This window comes from Rhinolophus sinicus, linkage group LG06 (genome assembly GCF_036562045.2).
Source record: "Rhinolophus sinicus isolate RSC01 linkage group LG06, ASM3656204v1, whole genome shotgun sequence".
Classification (NCBI taxonomy): Eukaryota; Metazoa; Chordata; class Mammalia; order Chiroptera; family Rhinolophidae; genus Rhinolophus; species Rhinolophus sinicus.
In genome coordinates this window covers 30,429,854-30,445,941 of record NC_133756.1, presented here as the reverse complement: position 1 = coordinate 30,445,941, position 16,088 = coordinate 30,429,854, and the positions used below count along the sequence as shown (strand labels likewise).

The following is a 16,088-nucleotide window of genomic DNA, read 5'->3' as shown; positions in this document are numbered from 1 at the left end:
GAAAACCTCGTTAACATATATCTATATCACCTATCTTCATCTATAGATTTACAAACACAATTTTATATATGTGGCATCATACAATGTACACTGTTGTAAATTTTGTCATTTACATCATAAATATTTCCTATCAATAAGTATCGATCTATGTTATATTTTATATTATATTATATTAATGACTAAAATAGTCTATTTTATGAAGGTAACAAAATGTGCTTTAAAACCCCCATTATGAATATTTAAATTGTTTTCAGGTTCTCACTGTTATAAATAACCTTCTAAAAAACGGCTCTGTATATTTTTAGTTTTGTGAAAATATAGAGGTTTTTTTCAGAAAGGAGAACAGCAACAGAAAAAATAGAGAAGGCATATTAGATTAAAATTTTAGAGCTAACTAAAAAATAAGATTAAATTATTAAACAAAAAGAAAAAACACACTTGATAATAAAGATATTTACCATAAATGAGTCTATTGCTTTCCCCCTAAATAAAAATCCTTAACACAATTAGATAGTGAGGTAATCTGATCAGCTGAAACACAATGTGTATGACATAGGGCCCCACGAGGAAATGAAAGTTCTAAGTCCCTCAAAGAAGAGAAAAGAAAGAAAAAAATATATTGCAAGAGTCAGGACTGATTCTCCTCAGAAGAAGAATGATTCCAAGTAATGGAAGAAAGACTTTGGTTCTTGACATCTATATTTCCTTTGCGACGGACTATCGCAGATTTAGCAATAAACACTTAGAAGCAGATTAGGAGCTGGAATGCCATTACATATAAAAGGCTGTATCTTTGGAAACTTGAAACACTTTTCAGTTCCTAAAAAAGCTTCTTCACAGTTATCTACTGGTGAGTATTTATTGAGCTGTATCCATGAAGCAATAAATAAGACTGAAGTAATCAGTCAAAAAGGAAAGTCCTAATTTGTCTTGCTGAAGAAAGAGAACATATTGGATTCTCCTCATTCCAGGTCCTTTAAAAAGCTATAAATAAATAAATAAACTTCCTGCGGGAAGGGCTGGTAAAGCACAACACCAGATTTCTTTCTTCTCACAAAATGTAGCAGGAGAAGGTACCATCTCTGAAATACTGTGGAATTACCTTGATTAATAAATTTGAAAAATACAACTGAATGGTGAATTTTAGAGAGTATTATATACAACGGTTTGGCAGGGAAAAATACAACTGCTGTCGAAGACAGAGGAGGAAACAGTGGGGGAGGGAAGAAGGAGAGCGAGGCATGGGGTAGAGATGAAGGTGGCGAAGGTGGAGAGAGAAGAGGAAGAGGAAGGGGAAACAGAAGAGGAAGAAGAGGGAGAAGAAGACGTTTATTTTTCTTTTTGGGCTGTCAGACACACTATATTTTCACTTCTAAGTGAATAATTCTTTACATGCTCTCATTTTGGCTTTTGACCCAATCCCTGACCCGGCATAACACCTAGCAGTATATAATCTACTTCACTCAGCTAATTTTACCTGATAAATGAAAAAGTAAACTGTCTCAATAGTCACTGCTCTTTCATTTTAGTGGACTATAGTGTAAATTAAATTAGTAGAAGCTGAAACAAATGTTACCTTTTTTAAAAGTCCATATTTTTAAGGAAAATATTAAAAACAAAAGTTTTAGTCTCTGCTACCAATTTGCTATCTAAACTTGAACATATCACTTCACTTCTCTCTGTCTTTTCTGTTTTGTAAAGACAATCTAGTTCCTAGCTATTGTGAGGGCAAATGAGATAAATCTGTAGTGCAAATGTCATACAAATATTAACGTCAGCAAGTACTTGTTGAGCAACTCCTATACCTAGGTAACTGAGGATCACTTTAACAGCTAATCATGGCTCATTTCACCACAATTCAGGCTCCAATGAATCACTCAAGAGCATTAGGCAGTCTGCCATCTGATAAATACCATCAATACCACCAAACAGCAAAGACCTCAGCCAGATGGAAAACGCCTCAAAGCCATCTGCAGCCCTTTGCACAAGCAATAGGTTTTGGCTAAAAGAGTCAGTTCCAAGGTTGCCTCATTTTCTAATCTCATGGTAGTAGAAAAGGTAGAGGGAATCCAGTTCAGATTTGGTTAGAACCTACTAAGCCGTGACAACTTGCCACAAGTCTGAAACCTTCAATGGATTCTCTACATGAAATGGTTTGGGACTTCTTACATTGCACCAATAACACTAATAAAGAACCCATATGTTCAAAATCAAAACCCCATTGCTATCTAGAGGATTCATACATTAACAATATAAATATTATAGTATTGGTATTATTAGTAACAAATGTGCCTGCAAAATTTTAACAACTATTACTAGAAGTCAATATACCAGCTAGAAGACTTCCATGTGCTATGTATTGAAAACAAGTACTCTAGATTTTTAGAATCAGCACAATTTAGCCTGTGGATATATTTTCCACCAGATACGTAGGGACCACAATATGGGATTAATGCTTCATGTGGGGAACAAATTGTTACTGAATCATAAAAGACAAACCTAGACTTTATTTCAAGATTACTATATCCACTAACACTCCATTTAAAAAGGAATTCCATCTCTGGCCTTGAAAAAAATGAGAATTTTTATTAAAAATATGAAAACAATATAAATACTATCATCTTAACCAGAAACTAATTATTTCAAAAGTTAAAGTTTTGTGACAACTGAATGTCTTGGTGCCCAAAACAAGATAACATAATTAGACAGGTTCTTTTAAAAAAGAGAATTGTGTATTCTGAAAGAGAACAGATTTTTAACTGGTTAATATGAAGAAAACAAAGTTGGAACCTCCCCCACACCATCTTCATCATTTCTATCTATATAAATAATCATTCTAACTTCTTATTGACCTTATGGTGGCACAGGAAACAAACTGAGAATGCAGCAGTAATAGAAAAGTCAGTTTGTTTCAATAATTACTCAATATAGTTTAATGTGGGTTTTATGAATAAACAAAGGTACATACTTTTTTAAAAATCACAAATAAAGATAATGGGAACTGTAGACAAATTATGATTTTTGCTGCATCTGTGTCTCCTTAATTAGCTACAAAGAATAAGTCTTTTCCTTTTGTCATAGAACACTGTACTCTTCAAATCACATCTGATCTGGTACTACTGAAATTTAAAATCCTAATGTCAACCTTATAATCAAACAACTATAAAATCATCACTACTCATTTAATAGAAAAAGTACTGCAAATCTGTAATTTTCATATAAGCTAGCATTGCCTTAAAAAATTGAGCTCTCAGTTCCTACCTTTACAAAATCTAAGTAATCGGTGTTGGTTCTTTCTCCACCAAGTCGAACAGGAACAAGAATAATAACAGCTTTGTCATCTGTATTATCAGAGGCCATGGAAGCACACTGTTTATCAATTACATCAGAACTGTAAACTGAAAAAAACCAAAATGAACATGCATTAAATTTTACAAAAATTACAGAAACACATTTACCCTAATTTCTCCCACACTGGTCAGTCGTCTTATCTCTGACATCGCTATCAAGATCTCAACGAGTTACAAATGCCTACTCCATTTATGCATTGAATAGATGCTCACTGAGTTGCTACTATATGGCACTGGGTCTTCAGTAGTGAGCAAAACGGAGAAAAATCCCTGCCCTCAGAGAGCATACACTCTAATAAAAGGAAATGGACAGTAAATAAATAAAATATAAGACACACCAGATGGTGATTCGAAGAAAAACAGGGAGAAAGATGGATAGGAAATGCTGAGAGGGGAGGCAATTTTAAGTAAAGTGGTAGGCAAGGTTTTATGAGAAACTAACATTTAAGTCAAGACTTAAAGAAAGTAAGAAACCAAGTACTGCAGCTACCTGGGAGAAGAGCATTGCAGTAGAAAGATCACCAGTGCAAATGCCTTAAAGCAGAAGCACAGCTAGCATATTCCAGGAACAAGAGGCCAGTGCCTCTGAATGGAAGTGATCAAGGGGTACAGTAGTAGAAAATGAGGTAAAGAGATAAAGTTGCAGATTGGTGGAGAATGAAGACAGATTATGTGAACTTTTAAAGGCCATTGTGAAGACTTCAGTTTTTACTTTGTGAAATGGAAAGCTATTGGAAAGTTTTTTTTAAGAAGGGAATCCCTGATCTGGTTTACACTTCACTTGTCTGGTTCCTGTATTGGTAACATATCATAGGGGTAAGAGAAAGCCACTGCAATAATCCAGCAAGAGATGATGGTGGCTTGAACAAAGGCAGTAATCATGAAGAAAGGGAATGGTGATGGGATGGTCATACAGAGTGAGTGAAAAGTGATCAGTATGAAAACAAAGAACTCCCTGATATATTAAATGTAAGATATGAGAGGGGGGAAAAAAGGAACCGTGGGTGATTTGAATGATTTTGGTATAAACAGAGTAAGAAAGCTGCCATTTACAAAGACATAGAAGACTGTAAGAGGGGAAAATACAGGAGGGGGATTGGGAATTCAGTTTTAGACATGCTAAGTTTGAGATATCTTTTAGACATGCAAGCAGGGAGGATGAGTAGGCAGTTACAGATATAAAAGCGTGGATTTGGGGAGAGGGTGGACCTATAAGTTTGGGAGTTGACAACAAACAGATGGTACTGAAAAGCCATGAGCCTGGGTGAATTTGAATCCGTGTACACAGAAAAAGAGATGAGCACAACATACCAATGATTTTAGAGAACAGGGAGATAAGAAAAAATCAGCAAAGGACACTGAAGGAATGGACAGGAGGTAGACGGAATTTTCTTTAGGAATGTATTTTAATATCGCAACTAATAATTCATAGTATATCAAGGAATATTTAATAAATGTCTGCTAAGTATAAGGTGCTATGTAGGATCAAAAATGTGTAAGATGTGGTCCCTGACTTCATAATCATTTAGAATATAATTGAGATAAACTAAATACATGAGAAGTCTGACCAAATAAACAGATAAAAATTAGAATTATATACATTCCTTACCTGTACAATCTTGCGCAACATAAATAGTTATTCCTTGTAAATCAGGGTGTCTTGCTTCTTCAACTGCTTTTCTAAAAAACAATAAGCATCATTCTTTAAAATCCTAACTAATATTTCCCGTTGATAACTAAAGATTTAATTTAAGAGGAAAGAAAGCCATCATTTTCCTGACATTGCTTTTTAACCTATAGTGTCAGCTTTTGAAACTATCATCTAAATGGTATCAGAAATCACGCCAATTTTTTCAAAGTTGAATATTACACTAAATTATTCAAAGAACATTAAAACTTAAGTTACAAAATATGTTAAGAAAAAAAAAACACTTGGGTATAAAGCTATAAACCCTGCCCCTCTCAATATAGTTTCTCTCAACCATTCACCTGGCTATATTAAATGTTTTCTAACCAATGGTATTAAAATATGCTTCAAGGTTTGCTTCATATGAACTTACATTACTGTGAATTACTGTTTGATTGTCTTCTGGTACACTTACAAAAGTTTTGTTTTTTGTTTTCTTTAAACGATAGCATAACTTTTATTCCTTCATTGAAAAACCTGTATGACCTGAACAAATGAATTTCCTAATTTCACGTCTCAGAATTTTGCAAGTAACACTGTAAATTGAAAAATATTTCTAAGCATAACATTCTCAACACTGCACATGATATGAAGAAAATCATGACAATATCTGCAGAAGGAAATTACATAAATTATGGAAATATGAATATTTTCATTTTATAATTTTTTTCACTTAACATGTCTTATTATGCATGTTTATATGTGTTAGTACAGAAGAAGGATTGGCAACCTATGGCCCACAGGCCAAATATGACCTGTGGCCTGTTTTTTTACAGCCTGCAAGCTAAGAATGGTTTCCACAATTTTAAAGGATTATTTTTGAAAAAGGAAAAGAAAGAAAAAGACAAATGGGCAATAGAGCCCTTATAAGACCTGCAAAGCCTAAAACATTTATTATCAGATCTTTTACAAGAAAAGCTTTCTGATTCCTGAGCCATAAAACATAACATTTTGAAGAGTAGAAACTATGCTTTTATACATGTCATCCCAAGCTGGACTTGATATTATTATTACCAATCCGTTTAATAACATTATGCAAATACTTTTTCAATTGTAAGCCTCTGGCCTATAAAATCTAAAAGCAATTTAATACAGTATGCAAAAAACTTTGTAATAATTTCAAATTTATATGATTCTAAATGGAGTAAATTTACAACATACTATACTTGGATGACATACTAATGATTCAGTTTATAACAATGGGACAAACAACAAATAAGACAATTTTTTTTAAAGAAAACTTAAGTAGAATCCAAATAAATGGCACATAAAAAAAAGATGAGGTATAGTGAAATCTGACTTTTGACTTTTCTCTAACTACTCTGAATGTCACAGACTCTTTACTTTTACTATGATATAATTATAATATTAATAGTTCCATACATTTACAGTTCGCAAGAATTTGATGTGTGCAAAGAAATGCTGGAAACATCAATTTTAGCTCTTGACATTTCATTACACTATCAGTACATTACAGCCCCCAGGTTATACTAGTAAAAAAAAACCTAAAAAAAACCTGTAATGTTCCAAGGTTGAAAGAGATGTTAGTTTGTAGAAAATTTCAATAAGGTAGTCGAATGAAAACCTGGTTAGAAAAAGATCTTGGATGTTTATTTACATCTGTGAGCAAAAGAAGAAAAATTTGTCAGTAGACAAATTAAATGTAATTAGAGTTGCAAAATGTCTTGTTTTCTCCCTATTAGCAAATTAAAGCTCCTTTATGAATAGTCTCATACAATTAGACTTTAAAAGTTCTAATTACATAGACAAACAGCAAAAATCAGTATCTCTGAGCCTAAGAACAGATCTCTGTCATAAAGTGAAAGATTTTAAAACAATTTTACCTTAAAATGTGAGCAACCACAGCCGGTCCATACCAATCTCCAGCTTTTTTCCCAGACTTCTTTCCATATTCTATTAGTTGATGTAAGCCAAAGAGAGCCAAGGGGGAATCACCAAACCAAGAGACGATTTTCCTGTGATAAATTTCATTTCGCATTTCATGATCATCAGAATATCTCCCAATTGTTTCCTTCAGAGAAATTGTTGGGGTTTTGAGTTCTCTTTCCCCTGAAAGCGATGCTTCAAATGATGCAGTGAATTTTTTTACAGTGTGGGAAGTCCATGATTCAGAGTCTGAATTTTCAATGTTCAAAGCATCAGGCCAGGTCCAAGCTATAGTAGTTCCAAAGCAAGGTGTTCAGATGTCTTAAATAGTTACACTAACAATTCTACTAAAATAAGTATGTAACCTTCAAACTCATATGAGTTACTAAATTAAAACAGTGAACTCAGAAAGAGGCAAATTTACAGAGAAAGAAAGTGTAATGATTGCATATGGGGGGAGGGAGCGTATTGGGAATAAATACTAACAGGTATAAGGTTTCTTTTGGGGATGACGAAAATGTCCTAAAATTAGATTATGGTGATGGTCACAGAACTCTGTAAATATACTAAAACCCATTAAATCATTCATTTTAACTGAGAGAATTTATGATATATAGATTATATCTCAATAAAGCTGCTTTAAAAAGTAAGTAAAGGTATGAGCAGAGAAAATAAGCCAATATATCATGTTTACTTTTGAGTGGTAATATGATTCTCTGTGGACTCTTCTATAGTTTCTAAAATTTCTAAAATAGGAATATATTACATGTAAACATGAAAAAAATTACCAAAATGAAAGACAGAAAAAAACAGAAAGAAAAAAACAGTAAACTCAGGTACAAATGGACAATTCTGAAATATGCTTTTTCTTTCTTTTCTTTCCTTTGACAGTGCTGAGATGGAGGAAAGATTTTGCATTCTATTACTAGTACTGCTTATCAGACATCTAGTCTGGACCACCCAAAGGCATAATAAACATTCACTGATGTTAAAAGTATTCATAAGAGAATAACTTCAGAAAGTGGATTTTGTTTTGATTATATGGTAAAATAGAAGTCTGACAATGGAAGTGTTAAATGTCTTTTCAAAATGGTTTTTGTCATACAATCCTTTCAGAATAACATAATCATTGTTTAAGGAATAATATCAATTATCTAGTAAATGAAAAGTTAACATATGAAATCATTAAAAATCAAAGATCTCAAAAAAGTTAACTATTTCACCAACTTCATTGTTTTTAATAACAAGACAGTCCCAAAACATACATGTAATTTTAAGTCAACAAAATGAGTCACAGATTTAGACATCTAGTCAGGATTATGAAAAATATTTCAATTCTTTTTCCTTGCATTATCCACACCACTTGTGAATAAACATTCTCTTTATATGATCTCATCAATAATCCCTATAGAAAGGTTACTAAATATTTAAAATTCTCCTACAAATACACACATTATAAAAAATTGACTAATAGAAATAGTAATAAAGGTGGCACATTAGAAAGAAAAAGATAGATGTAAGTAAGGTATCAATGACATTTTTAAGAGTCTAAAAGATTAATATGATGATCTTATTAAAAATATGCCAAATCAACTTAACTGACTATAATGATACTTATAAGGATAAAAATAGTTTTAAACTACATACGGAAAGAAAATAAACCAGTGTAAAATTACTTAACATTTAAATAATGTAAAAAATGCTAACTACTTGCTTAAAGTCACTGCAATTGACCTGCCCAGGAATTACCGAACTGGAGATATTCCAGAGAGTTCAATCAAAAAGAAATAAATAACAACAACAACAAAAACAAGGCTACTAACAGTTGAACTTACTTAATTCGTGGTGGTAGCCAAGAATAATAGGTACGTTTAACCTGTATTTTTGAAAGGGGAATCATGAATGTTTACATATAAGTCGTACCTGGCCCGATTCAATACAGATGCAATATGCTAATTAGTTTCAATTTGAAGACATTCCATTTGAAGACATTCAATTTGAAGACATTAGGGAATCAAGAAATCAACATCAGGATATTTTATGCAGTTTGCAAGCTGGAGTTCAAATTAAAAAAACAACCCCCCAGCCCCCCAAAAACAGAGATTTGATTTACCTCTACCAAGAAAGTGTAGTATGAGTCCTTGAGCCAACAGCATCTGGCCAGTTCTTAATGTACAGCCCCAACCACAGTCTGTGGTCAAAACTGAGCCTTCTATTTGAGGAAATTCTTCTCTGTAGGTCAGCCATATTCTTGAAATAAAATCTTTACGAAATTCTTCTACATTTCCCGCAATTATGTGATCTTCTATCGTACAACCTGATCTTGCAGGTAACAGTTTATTTTCATCTACAAAATAAAAATGTAAATTATAGTCTAAATAAGTGCTAAGAAATGTCAATAATGGTATTATGTTCCCATTACTGTCCATAAGACATAGAGTATATCACAATCTTTCTAATCCTTTTTTTCTATTTAAATGAAGATAAATCTTATCCTGCCTAATCAGGCTGTTATGAAAATCAAATGAGAATGAATGCTGAAATGTTTTTTATACATTTTAGCAGTCACTAATATAAGGTATTATCAGTAATAGTGTTGTTAATAATAATCTCCTGTATTCTAAATATAATCAACTCTTATGAGGGAATAATGTAAAAATATCTTTTCTTTTTGCCTCATTTGGCTCAGGATATAGATATTAGTACTCACTAAAATGAGATCTGCAAATATAACATCAGGATTGTCAATATGTAAACATGTATATAAACTAGTTCTTAAAATCAAATAAAATGTGCACATGTGTCACTGTCATGAATATTTATACTCAAATTATAAAATCAAAACTAACAAGCTAAAGAGCAAAAATATAAAATTCTTAAATATGTAGTTATCCTTTTACATGGAAATATAATTTTTTAAAAAATTATTGCCACTCACTTATATCATTGTTAAAGGTTTTTCCAAACTGACTATCGCTAATACAATTTCTATGCGAAACCTATGGTCACTGTTTGCCCAATAATTTAGAAAACACTAGTGCTCAAAATGAACTAACATTCCTTGATTACTGCCAGAGAGAGAGGGTCTTAATAATCTTTACAACGTCGGCCTGCAGCACAGTGCCTACCTAGCACGAGCAGATACAAATAAATGTTGGTTGGTTTGGGTGGGTGGATGGTGGGTAGATAAATCTGCCTACAATTCTCAATTCCAAGGAGTTCAATTTCCACTACCCTTCGAGAGGATGTTCAAGAAGTTTTATCATGCTTTTATTCCTTCTGCTTCCTGCACCTATCCCTTTTCAAGCTCATTCTGAAAAAATAACCATCACCCAACTTCCTATATATTCAGCTTAATGAAGCTAAGTTGCAGCATATAGTCTCAATGATCATAATAAGAATGAATGCCATTGCCCCATTATCAATGAATTTCTCTCAATATTAGAGTTTGAAGCTAATTACAAATAAAAATGCCTGGAAATTGAACATGGCACTAAAAATATGTCCAAAATTTCCACTTTAGAGACATTTAGATTTGTTTAAAATTTGGTATTAGGTTGGTACAAAAGTAATTGTGGTTTAAAAGGTTAAAAAAAATTGCAAAACCCACAATTACTTTTGCACCAACCTAATACAATAGTGCATAAGTCTCACACCTCATCCTGTGGCTTGTCAAACATATACCTCCTCGTCTCCTACTTAGAAGAAGTAATTAATTACGTATCAAGATCTAGTCTCCTCTATTTACTCTAAATATTTACTCTAAATATTATTGAAAAACTGCTAATATTAAAATAACTTTGTTGTTCTGCTGACTTTCCACTATAATACTGTCCCTCTTATTCCACTATTTGATTGGCTTTCCTTTGTCACAATCTTAATTATATCTACAGTCATGTGCCGCCTGATGGGGATACATTCTTAGAAATGCGTCTTTAGGCAATTTTGTATAATAGTTATGCAAACACCAAACAGTGCACTTACACAAACCTAGATGGTACAGCCTACTACGTACACATCTAGGCTAAAAGGTACAGCCTATTGCTCCTAGGTTACAAGTCTGTACAGCATGTTACTGTACAGAACAATGCGTGAGATTAAATCAAGTGCAAGAAAAACTAGTGCAATCAAGAGACAAAGTAAATACAAGATGTATGAGGTTGGTGCCAGTGGGAACACCGCATACTGTTTTACAGCAAACTTTTCTTTACATTTCTTTTTTTTTTTTAGAGCTAAAATGTGATGTTTTTATTTTCCTTTTTTTAAAATTAAAGTTTACTAGGGTGACAATTGTTAGTAAAGTTACATAGATTTCAGGTGTACAATTCTGTATTACATCATCTATATATCACATTATGTGTTCACCACCTAGAGTCAGTTCTCTTTCCATCACTGCATATTTGATCCCTTTTTTAAGTTTTAAGAGTGCACTCTAAAATAATAAAGTAATAGCATAGTAAATACATAAACCAGTAACACAGTCGTTTATCATTATTATCAAGTATTATGTACTGTACGTAATTGTATGTGCTGTGTTTTTATATGACTGGCAGCTCAGTAGGTTTGTTTATGCCAGCACCACCACAAACACATGAGTGATGAATTGCACTACACTATTGCAATGGCTACAACGTCACTACACTATAGGAATGTTTCAGCTCCGTTATAATCTTATGGGACCACTCACTGTGTATATGTGGTCCATCGTTGACTGAAACATTGTCATGTGGGGCATGAGACTGTATAATGTTTTTTACCTACATCTGCCTCCCCTGCAGATTTCAAGTACTCTAGAGGAGAAGGACTATGTTGATCTTCTGCACCCATGAGTCTTCAGCATCTAGCACAGAGTTCAGTCCATGGTAGATGTGCAACCAAAGGAGAAAGGTGTTTTGTTTGTTTTTTATATTTTGTTTTGCTTTGTTTTTGTTTTTTATGACAGGAGACACTTGAGAGTTTTATGAAAAATGGGAATGTCTGAAAGAACTTCTACAAAGAATGAGAAAGAAAGTTGATTAAGGAAATAGGCGAGAATTGCTAGTAGTACGGAGGGCTTAGTCAAGGCTGACTATCACTATCAGATATCACATTAAACAAGCTAATATGAAAAATGATGAGAAGTAAATCAAGTTGCAAAACAAAGCCTCAAAGTGTACAGCCATTGTAATTATCTGATATGGGATAAAATAAGTATGTGTATGTTTAAAAAATATAGAAAGGTATTGAAAGTTGGACAACTTATAGAAAAGAGACTATGAAAACTGACCAGGCATATATGAAAGAAAACCAAATAGAGCTACTAGAAATGAAAAACAACTAAAAACAGGAACTTGGTATAGAATTAAACAGAAAATTATACACAGCTCAGGAAATAATCAAGGAACCAGAGAAAGAACTAAAGAAATTACTCAGAACACAGCACAGAGAGACAAAGTAATAGAAAACATGAAAAACCAAAGAATTTCAGAAACATGGAGAAAAACCTAACAGAAAGATTTATCAGAGACACAGAATTTATCAGAGCAAGAATAGGAAAAATTGGGAACAGCAATAATTAACAGTAGCTGACATTTTTTCAAATTTAATAAAGATATGAATTCTAAGCAAAATAAAATGAAATCTACACCAAGACAAAGAGCTAATCTTAAAAACAACCAGAGAGAAAAAACAAAGAAATGACAAATTCAGAACACTAGCGAAAACATCTTCATATCCCAAAGTACGCAAAAATTTATTAAACAGAACACAAAAGGCACTAACCATTTAAGGAGATAGAAAAATTAACTAGGCTATATTACATTTAAGAACTGTGTTCTTCAAAAGATAACATTAAAGGGAGTGAAAAAATAGGAGAAGACATTTCCTATAGCTATACCAAAAAAGGGATTCATATCTAGAAAATATAAAGAAAACCTAGGAATCAGTAAGAGAAAACAGATAACCTAATAGAAGACATATCCAAATAGAAAAATATTTATGAAAACATGATCATTTTCATTAGTTATCAGAGAAATGCAAATTAAAATAAAAACATGGCTCTAATAAAAAGGGAAAAATACTAAGTATTGGTGAGGTAAGAGCAAGCAGAATTCTCATACACACCTGATAGGAATATAAATTGGCACAACTATTTTGTAAAACAGTAGTACGTGTATACTGAGGCTGAACATATGAATACCCTATGACCAAGCAATTACATTTCTCAGTATATGTACTGAAAGAAAATCTATACACGTTTGTTCACTAAAGCATATGTGCTAGAACAATCACATCAAGGCTCTTAATAATTGCCCTAAATTGAAAACTATCCAATGCCCACCAAGAATAAAATGGATAAATAAAGTGTGGCATATTCACACAATGCAACACTCGCAGGAATGCAAAAATATTGAGCACCCAACAAGGTAAGTAACGCAATGGATGGCAACCAATCAAGACTCACTAAGTATGCAAAGAGGCAGGAAAACACAAGCCAAAATGAGAACACTCAATCAATCAAAATTGACCCAGAACTAACACAAACTCTAGAATTAACAAGGACATAAATGTTATTATAACTATGTAATATATGTTCAAAAAGGTAAGTATAGACAAGGAAGATTTAAAATATGGAACTTGTATATAGATAAAGTATACTCTTCAAGATGAAAAATATACTGACTGGGATTTATGGTAGATTAGACATTGCTAAGGAAAAGAGTGAAAGATTGGTGAACTTGAGGACATAGCAATAGGAACTATCCAAAATAAAAAAGAGGAAAAAGAATTTAAAAAACAGTAGTGACAATGAGCTGTGGCACAATTTCATCCATGCTAATATATGTGCAATTGGAGACCCAGTAGGAGAGAGAGGAGAGAACAGAAAAACTATTTGAAGACAACATGGCTGAAAAAATTTCAAATCCAATGAAAACTATAAACCAACAGGTCCAAAAAGTTGAACAAAACCCAAGTACAAGAAACAAGAATAAAACTACACCAATACTCATCATACTCAAATTGTTCCAAACCAGTGATTAAAATATATATATAGCTCTAAAGCAATCAAGGAAGAAAAAGCCATTATGTGCAAACACTGACTTCTGATCATTCGCCTACACTGCTATCAGTTATCTTTCTACTATTGGGTATTTCATATATTTAGTTATGATCATCATGTGCTCCTCTGGGCAGGATCAATGTCCTAGCCAGCATGTACTCAATACGTGATCAATGAACAATTAAATGAAATGTGGCATTTTGTTGCTCAATAATCTAGAATAACAATAACCACTGTAGTTAAGAAGCTGGGTACCCCACCCACATCTCTCTGAAAACTCAGAAAACGTGAACCAAAAATTCTGTGACATTCAGAAATCCAAAAGTGGCCCCAGGATCTCTGTTAATTCTCCACATGAGCATAACAGACTTCACTGGAGATCAGGGGATGTCAACAAGGAAACACCTCAATGGACATGCAGCCTCCACCCCTTTCTGGCTCTGTCTCCTGTCTCCTTCCCAACCCCCACACCCTCCTCCTTCCCTATAGCCCCACTCCTAGTCCAAAACACAATCGTCTTGTTTGTTGTCTTCAGATCGCCGACATCGTTTACTTTTCGTCTCTTGAGTTGAGGACTATCAAGTGCCCACTACAAGGATCTGTTCAAAGTATTTATTCCAAAATATGTGCTTTTCTTAAAAGGAATTCTAATAACTTTTTCACAAATTCCTTGTATCATAAATAATAATATAGTGTACAATGCCTCCATATACCTTGCACAACACTAAACACCTGTGAAATAAGTGTCACTAATACTTAGGGAGATTAAATAACGTGTCTAAAGTGACAACTAATAAGCAAAAAGAACAAAAATTCAAACCCACATATGTCTGACCCCAAAATCCATGCTCTCCTCTGCCCGTAAACAAATGACCTAACTCTTCAGCATAGCATTCAAGATGTTCCTTTGATCCTTTTCAGAATTCTCGCCCCCCAAAACTACACTGGACATCTCTGTTTCCTAGATAGACGCCTAATACCTCATTGCTGGTGCTTTTGCCGTGCCATTCTAGTCACCTAAAATGCAGCCTTTCTTTCCCCATCAACTTCATACACATCGTTCAAGAATGTTTTGAGGACTCAATGAGTTAACACATGTAAATTACTTCAAATCCTGCCTAGCATATTATACATACATGATGTTCGCTGTTATTATTAGAAGCCACTTACAACATTTTAGAAAATTGTCCATAAATGATATACCAAAATAGGTCAACAAGAATGAGTAAAATGCTCACAGCCCCTCCCTCCCTACCTTCCTCCCTCCCTCCCTCCCTCCCTCCCTCCCTCCCTCCCTCCCTCCCTCCCTCCGACTCTCTCTCAGTAACACACATTCATACATACACAAAACACACACTCATACACACAACACCAAGCAAAGAGGTACAGCATAAAGAACGCCAGTATTACAGCAAGACATAGATGACTGAATAAGAAAAGGTAGAAAAGCTGTGGTGTATATGTATACGACTGAGTATTACTCAGGCATGAAAAGAAAGAAACCTTGCCACTTGCGACAACGTAGAGGACCTAGAGGGAATTACGCTATATGAAATTCAGTCAGAGAGAGAACGACAAATGATTTCACATACATGAGGAATCTAAACAAAACAAAACAAATGAACAAATGAAACAAAATAGGCACAGACTCACAGATACAGAGAAGAAACTGCTGGTTGCCAGAGGGCAGATGGGGGGAGAAAGGGGGCGGGTGAAAGGGTCAAGGAGACTAAGAGGTACAAACCTCCAGTTAGGGGAAAACAAAAAGTCACAGGGATATAACGCACAGCATAGGGAAAATAGTCATTATCATAACTTTGTATAGTAATAGATAGTTATTCTAGACTTATTGTGATGATCACATCCTAAGGAATAAAAATGTCAAATCACTATGTTGTACACCTGAAATTAATAAAATATTGTATGTCAATTAAATTTTGATTAAAAATGAGTAAATAAATAAAGTGAGACGTGGTCTTGCTTTAAATTTCAGCTCTGCCATTTAAGACTTGTGTGACTATGGACAAATTATTTAACATTTCTAAGCTCCTGCTTTCACACGCATAAGACAGGGATACTTTAATCTACCTTCTAGGCTTGTTGTGAGAACTAAGACATTTCGCAA

General features: G+C 33.6%; 1 protein-coding gene across 7 annotated transcripts in view; it reads right to left on the bottom strand.

The window, feature by feature from the left end:
* The window catches only part of ATG4C (autophagy related 4C cysteine peptidase), a 64,309-nt gene that overhangs the window by 22,696 nt on the left and 25,525 nt on the right, over positions 1-16,088 (bottom strand). For all 7 annotated transcript variants that reach the window (XM_019731427.2, XM_019731407.2, XM_074334838.1 and 4 more), the window contains 4 exons: positions 9,038-9,271; positions 6,882-7,212; positions 4,960-5,030; positions 3,262-3,398 (listed from right to left, as the gene is read on the bottom strand). In XM_019731427.2, the coding sequence (XP_019586986.2) occupies positions 3,262-3,398; positions 4,960-5,030; positions 6,882-7,212; positions 9,038-9,271 (773 nt within the window). The remainder of the gene's footprint in view (positions 1-3,261; positions 3,399-4,959; positions 5,031-6,881; positions 7,213-9,037; positions 9,272-16,088) is intronic.